Source organism: Lontra canadensis, unplaced genomic scaffold (genome assembly GCF_010015895.1).
Source record: "Lontra canadensis isolate GAN:19392208 unplaced genomic scaffold, GSC_riverotter_1.0 scaffold227, whole genome shotgun sequence".
Lineage (NCBI taxonomy): Eukaryota > Metazoa > Chordata > Mammalia > Carnivora > Mustelidae > Lontra > Lontra canadensis.
In genome coordinates this window covers 183,115-190,123 of record NW_022631221.1, presented here as the reverse complement: position 1 = coordinate 190,123, position 7,009 = coordinate 183,115, and the positions used below count along the sequence as shown (strand labels likewise).

The 7,009-nt window shown below is 43.5% G+C and overlaps 1 protein-coding gene across 5 annotated transcripts; it reads left to right on the top strand.

Moving 5' to 3' along the window:
* The first annotated feature begins 262 nt into the window (after positions 1-262).
* On the top strand, positions 263-5,154 carry SRSF5 (serine and arginine rich splicing factor 5). 5 transcript variants are annotated; one of them, XM_032849389.1, is made up of 8 exons: positions 263-534; positions 1,312-1,456; positions 1,733-1,803; positions 1,928-2,026; positions 2,328-2,397; positions 3,630-3,703; positions 4,142-4,252; positions 4,349-5,154. In XM_032849389.1, exons 2-8 carry the CDS (start codon positions 1,331-1,333, stop codon positions 4,611-4,613), a joined length of 816 nt encoding a protein of 271 aa, XP_032705280.1. In that variant the 5' UTR covers positions 263-534; positions 1,312-1,330; the 3' UTR covers positions 4,614-5,154. The 5 variants fall into 5 exon arrangements, with proteins under 5 accessions (XP_032705280.1, XP_032705278.1, XP_032705277.1 ...); XM_032849387.1 differs by having other exon boundaries at positions 264-405; positions 4,346-5,154; XM_032849386.1 differs by having other exon boundaries at positions 265-409; positions 4,346-5,154.
* Positions 5,155-7,009: the final 1,855 nt, after the last annotated feature.

Sequence of the window (7,009 nt, the reverse complement as noted above, 5' to 3'; positions counted from 1 at the left end):
CGTATCTCCACGAGGCAGACAACGGTGAACAGCACCTCGCCACACAGTTGGCTCAAACACCTACCACCGCGGCCCTTTGAGCATGCGGCACCTGACGGCCTCACCCACGCCAGTTCCCGCCCCTCGGCCCCGCCCATCCCGGGTGCAGGACTCTGGGGCTGTCACCGTTAAGAGGCTCCGGCCCCGCGTAAACTTCCGGCTCCGCGGAAATTTCCGCCCTTAGATCCCAGGGGCGGTAACGGAAGTGACGCCAGGGCGCGCCCTCCATTTTGTGGGACGCAGGAGCAGCTAAGTGCGTCAGTTGTGGAGAGGCGTAGACGAGACTAGTCCTGGTCTGCGGGGAGGTAGACGGCTCCGTCGCAGACTACGGACCTCTCTGGTCTCAGCTGCCAAAGACCCTGTCCGGTAGGTGAGTGGCTCACTTTGAGGGAAAGGCTTCTCGGATCGAAGCTTCTTCATGGCCGTTCAGATCGTGAGTGGCCAGGGCTGCTCTCTTTGCGGAGGACGGCGTCCAATGAGTGCAGTTTATTCGAGGTGGGCGCTGGGGCACGTCTCCCTTTGGGTATTGTTTGAGGGGAACTGACGGTGGAAGGGCGGTTGTGGTTATGGTCGTTTTTACACGGGGGTCGTGTGCCCCTCCCTGCCTCCTTACCTCTTCACTACCCGGACCCTCCCCGAGTATTGGGCTGATGCCTTTGCTCGGGGCGTGGTTAGGGCTTTCTGGGACGGGCACAGTGACTCCGGAACTGTGGAGTCCGGGGAGGGGGGGGGGGGGGGAGAAGGGCGTTTGGCACGCGCGGCTCACCCCACCGCTGGCTCGGCCGCCGCCATTTTATGGCTGCCCGCGTCCGCCCGCCGCCGTCTGCGCAGGCGCGGCGGTGGCGTCGCGAGATTCCGGCTTCCACCCGCTGTGACGTTCCTGGGAGGCGGCGACGTGCGCGCGGCCCGTCGCCATTGGGCTGGCCTTGCGGAGGGCGGGGTCGGCTCCGCCCGCACTTCTCGGCCTTTCCTAACTGCGGCAGATGGGAGGGGGCCAGAAGAGCCGGGGAGAGAGAGTGCGGCTGCGCAGTTCCAGAGGCGGCAGTGGGCGTTGCGGTTGCTGCGGTCTGGGCCCAGGGAAGGATCGTGTTGGGAGCCGAGTTTTAATTTTGTCTGCAAGGGACCTGGCCTAATAAGAGGCACTCTTGGCAATCTTGTTTATAACATCACCGGGTAAACATTTTACTTTATGCCGTTTATGTTTTTGACCCCTTGACCAAGCATTCTTCGGACATTCACTGGTATTGTCTCAATTGGATTATTTTGTAACAGGAAATACTAGCCGGACACCATGAGTGGTTGTCGAGTATTTATCGGGAGGTTAAATCCAGCGGCCAGGGAGAAGGACGTGGAAAGATTCTTCAAGGGGTATGGACGAATAAGAGATATTGATCTGAAAAGAGGCTTTGGTTTTGTGGTAAGTATTTACAACTGGTTGTTTAGAACTGCTGTTAAGTCGGTAAAGATTTCGATAAGCAGTGTTTTTTGATTTTTACTGAGCGTAGGGAATTTTTAAGGGATAAAAACCTCGCTGTTAGTTGGAGGGAAACCACTCCTGATCGCATTTCAGTTGAGCTTATGTGTATGGGACTGTCATTAAGATACTCATTTTTGACACGGTTTTGGTGCTTTTACTGTTGTAGAATACACTTTAAAATCATGTTAAGAGCTGTTTCTCACGTTCACATTTTAGGAATTTGAGGATCCCAGGGATGCGGATGATGCCGTATATGAACTCGATGGAAAAGAACTGTGCAGTGAAAGGTGAGAACCTTAGTTTTGTAACGGTTAGCACTGTAAGGTAGAGCAGACTAGGTCAGTTGGGATATTTCAGATTAGCTGTCAGGTGGCTTGTGTGGATAACAGAGCCTTCTTTCCTTTCCTGTAGGGTTACTATTGAACATGCTAGAGCTCGGTCTCGAGGTGGACGAGGTAGAGGACGCTATTCTGACCGTTTTAGTAGTCGCAGACCTCGAAATGATAGACGGTATGTGATGGATCGTGAATGGCTGCTTCGAACAATCATTACTGCAGGAGGAGATTTTAATGTTTAAGAACAATTAGCGATAAATGGTTTTTGTTTACTGTATAATCATTTCTGTTATTCCTGTGGTAGTCTGCTGTTCTTGATTAGTGTGTGTAATAAGTCCTGTAAAATAATTCAGAAACTCGATGGAAGTCATTTGAATGACTTGTTCTATCTTATTGCTTGAATCTGCCCACAGTCGAACACAGTAGGTACACACTGCTGCATTTCTTCCATTGTGAGTACTCATTTTCTTCCTCAGAAATGCTCCACCTGTAAGAACAGAAAATCGGCTTATAGTTGAGAATTTATCTTCAAGAGTCAGCTGGCAGGTTTGTTGAAACACAGTTTTGAGCTATTTTAATGTGGCTTTTTAAAAGTTAATGGGTAGTTAATGTTTTATTATGTTTTTATTAAAAGTAATTTTATTTTAAATTAAATTAATGGAATTAATTGTAATTTTAAAATTTTGATTAAAAGTAATTGGGGGATATTTGAAACTTTAATTAATTTGATCAAATGTTTAATGTTTTGAGGATATTTTCTCTTGTTTTTTAAAATCAATTTTAACCAAATATTAAACCCTTTATTTGCCAGCCTATCTGTGTCGTTGGCCTTATGACGAGGAGTGCCTGTGGGTTATCCTAATCGTTGTCTTGGTCACTCTTGGTTGGGCCTGGTTGACTTTGCCAGTCAGCTCCTACAGTGATCAGTTGGCCACCTCTAGATCTGTGTTTGCCGGTCTAGACGTAATCGGGGCACTTACTTGAAGTGCCAGGTTGCAGCGATCCCAGAGCGTTGATAACGTGATCTGATCCCTAATTGAGAGCTGTCTTCCTGTAACGCTTCCGAATAAGAGGTCCTGGTCGAAAAGAGTTGAAAGATTCGAAATTAGGTGGTCGTTGGAATCCTGATCGCAGTAAAGTGGTCCTTGGTAACTGCACAAGAGTAGAAGGTGCCTGCATCCGCCAATAGTCTGCTAATAGGGAGGGCTGTGCGATTAAAGGCTTCCACCGATTGGGTAGTGTCCTTCAAGTGGGTGGCGAAGAGCCAGTCGGGCATATGTCATGAAGGTTTCTCCGACCGATTAATGGTTTGCTGCTTGACTAGCCTAGGGAAATAATAATAAAGGTAAAGTAAACTTTTTTAATGACATATGGGGCACAAAATAACTGGTGTCTTGTAAATGTTCTGTTTCTTTTTTTTTTTTTTAATATAAAACCTCTACTTTAGTCTTTAAAAATATGTACTGTTCCTTTTTGTTTTGTTTTTTTGTTTTGTTTTGTTTTCTTCCTTTTGTATTGAGCTCAGTATAGACTAATACTACTTTAATGTTAAAATCTGAATTTTCCTCTAGCATTTTGCTTAAAAGCAATATGCTTTTTGCTTATTTCGTGCCCTGGCATAGATAATTTTTGAATTCTGATAGAATACAAGTGTGGTAAATACCATGTTTGTACTTTATCTAACATCTTCTCTTCCAGTAGTCTTGTTTTTTATACCATGTGGTTGTTTGTGTGTCAAGTTTCCTTTTCTTCGCGTGACACAATTGTCTTGTGTTAAGGATCTCAAAGATTTCATGAGACAAGCTGGGGAAGTAACCTTTGCGGATGCACATCGACCTAAATTAAATGAAGGGTGAGTGTGTTTTGAAGGTCATAAAAGCCTTTTGAAAACTGAATGTTTTCAGAAATCTTAGAATTTGGATATGCTGGAGTGTGGTCGTTCTCATTTGAGGATGAATTTGCTCTGTAGGGGGCATTGGACCACATTTTTGGTGGTTGTAATGGGTTTAGGGTGCCACGGGCATCTTGTAGGTAGAGGCTGGGATGCTGCTAAACATGGCTACCACGCATAGGCAAAGGCCTTCACAACAAAGAACTGTCTAGCTTAAAATGTCCATGGTTTGGAAGTGGAGAAACCTTGTAATGCTGTTTTCAAGATCTAAGATTCTTAATAGAGCAGTAGCAGAAGGTATCTAGAAAAGGTAGTCTTGATACTCTGGATTGCTATATGTAGTTTGGGACCAGACTACCAGATGTATATAATTGTACAAATGGCTTTTTTCCATTGTAGGGTGGTTGAGTTCGCCTCTTATGGTGATTTAAAGAATGCTATTGAAAAACTTTCTGGAAAGGAAATAAATGGGAGAAAAATCAAATTAATCGAAGGCAGCAAAAGGCACAGGTATCTAACATGTTAAAGACAAAAGTTTTAGTTGGTGGGTTTGTAGGTCCTGCCACTTATATTGTGTTTTTGTTTGTTCATTTTCCTCCCTAGTAGGTCACGGAGCAGGTCTCGTTCCAGGACCAGGAGTTCCTCTAGGTCTCGTAGCCGGTCTCGGTCCCGGAGTCGCAAGTCTTACAGCCGGTCCAGGAGCAGGAGCCGGAGCCGGAGCAAGTCCCGTTCTGTTAGTAGGTCTCCTGTGCCTGAGAAGAGCCAGAAACGTGGTTCTTCAAGTAGATCTAAGTCTCCAGCATCTGTGGATCGCCAGAGGTCCAGGTCCCGATCCCGGTCAAGGTCCAGATCAGTTGACAGTGGCAATTAAACTGTAAATAACTTGCCCTGGGGGCCTTTTTTTAAACAAAACAAATTCCCAAACCATACTTGCTAAAAATTCTGGTAAGTATGTGCTTTTCTGTGGGGGGGGGGGGGGGGTTTGGGGGGGGGGGGGGTTGGGCTGGAAATCTTTGTAGATGTGGACCACCAGGGGTTGTTGAAAACTAATTGTATTAAATGTCTTTTGATAAGCCTTCCGCTCACATTTTTGTGAATGTCTGAAGTGTATAGTTTGTGTATATTGAGAGAGCTCTTTTATAACTAAAGCAAATTTAATTTTTTTGTACTAGAAAAGATTTGAACATTTTCGTTCTTGGTTATTCAAATATGTTAATTCAGAATTAGTTTAATGCATCAATTAAACTAATTAATAGCTTTGGACATTTAAAAGAGCTCTAAATTTGCTTGTACATAATGGCTTGAGTTTTCCTTGTTAGGGTCAAGGGTGTCCTCCCACCCACCCTTTAACAGCTGCCTGACAAAGACACGGTAAAGCAGCTGTTACTGATAATAAAACATTATAAAAATTGCTTTTGTCTGTTTGTCTGAAGGATGTATGCTATTATTTTTCCCAATCCATCTATGTTCACATTTAAAATACCTTGTGGAGAATCCTGGAATTTGGTTGGTGGATTTTTAAAGGTTTTTTGAAAATTTAAGTCTTAAAAACCCTTGCCATTTCTGGTCTAGTCAAAACAAGGGCAGAGGTGTCTGCAAACTGTTAAAATGATGATGACCGTTAAGTTTCCTGTGTGTGACTGTACCAAACCTCTTTCCCTTTATCACTTTATTTAGGCTTCCATAGCCAAGAGAAGAGTAATTGGAGAACGGATTTTAAAAATGTTTTATGCTTATTTCAAAGGTTATAAAATTTTGGAGGTTAGATTATTATGTAAAGCTTTTTTAAGTCCACGCACAAGAATGCGTTAAGGGGTTTCACATGTTTTACTTTCATTGAAGAGCTGTGGATGCGACTGTGTGTTAAAGGGAAAACTGCTTAAGGTTCTACATCCATCTTTGTTCTGAGCGTTGCATACCTGTAGATGATCTTCATTGTCTCCTAGTAATCTCAGAAACTACTTAGATTTTCTTAGTCCTCTATAGGAGTGCTCGGTTGGATAAATGTCTGGTAATGGTGAGTGGCATGTAGTACTTGGATAATGTTACAAATATTTTCCCTTTATGCTCGCTGAATCTTCACAGCTACTAGGAACATAATCATTTTACAGGAGGAAACTCAGGGCCAGAGAAGAGCCAAGTAAATGGTGGACTGGTATTGGAATTGAGGAAGTCTAGTTCCCCAGAACCTGAAAAGCTCATTTTCTTTCATCTGCCCCAGCCTTGCATGGGTTTTTTGAGGAAAGAAGTACCAGAAGGATTGCTTTTCGCTTTACAAAAGTATGGGGATTAGGTGGTAGGACTCTTATTTGGGGATAGGTTTGAGAAGTTGTTGGTATATATTTTTTTGTTACATCCGAGACAATAGAAGCTCATGCAACAAAAATGGGGAAGCTGCTCCCTTCTATGAAGGGCCAGTTCTAGGGGGAGTTTGAGTGTTACACTTGTTAATTTGTTCAGGTGGAGGCTGATGTAAAGGAGTGGAACCTAAGTGTGTGTGTTTAGTTTGGAAGGCTGGAAGTGAGCCACAGTTATTAACAAATGGAAAGGCTGTTTCTTCCCTTAAGTTTTTATATAAATTGGTGGTATGATGTACATACTTTGTTTTACCAGTTGACTTTATTCTATTTTAGTTTTTCACGTTTCTTTACCCCTAGATAGGTAAATGTCAGTGGCTTGCCAATTTGTCATTACAAATAGTTGTCATACAGTGAAGCAATAAAATGAGGCCCTTTGAGCAAATGGCAGAGATGACTGGGAGTTGGTTTGAACTAACCTTAATTGCCCCATCGAGGACCTGAGAAATAGGAGTCTGAGTATAATCCTATAAGCAAAGTTTTAGAACCAGGTTTTGTGTGAAGTAACGTAACTTGTTTTCTTTTGTATTCTATCTAGTTCTCTTTTGAAGGATAATTTGAGATTACTAGATCTCAAGTCTAGCTCTACCTTCCTGAGAATACTAATGCTCTTGGTTCTGCTTAACTAAGTTTCCTGGCAGGTGATATTTGCTGAATGGTAAAACCATTTGAGTAGATAGGTAAATAAGGGTATAATATGTTAATACAGTAGGCAGGTAGATCTTTTCACAGGTCTTTAACAGTATTAGTGACCCACATTGGTAATTTTTTTAAGTAGGCTCCATACTCACAGTGGAGCCCTGTGCTGGCTGTGAACTGATCCCAGATCAAGACCTGATTTGAGATCAAAAGTTGGATGGATGCTTAACTGACTGAACCACCCAGGTGCTCCCTCCTCCCCCCAGTTGGT

Coding starts and splice junctions, on each gene's coding strand:
- SRSF5 (XM_032849387.1), top strand. CDS start 1,331: ATGAGTGGTTGTCGAGTATTTATCGGGAGGTTAAATCCAGCGGCCAGG. Junction 2,398..3,629: donor CTTCAAGAGTCAGCTGGCAG/GTTTGTTGAAAC, acceptor TCTTGTGTTAAG/GATCTCAAAGATTTCATGAG. Junction 3,704..4,141: donor CGACCTAAATTAAATGAAGG/GTGAGTGTGTTT, acceptor TTTCCATTGTAG/GGTGGTTGAGTTCGCCTCTT.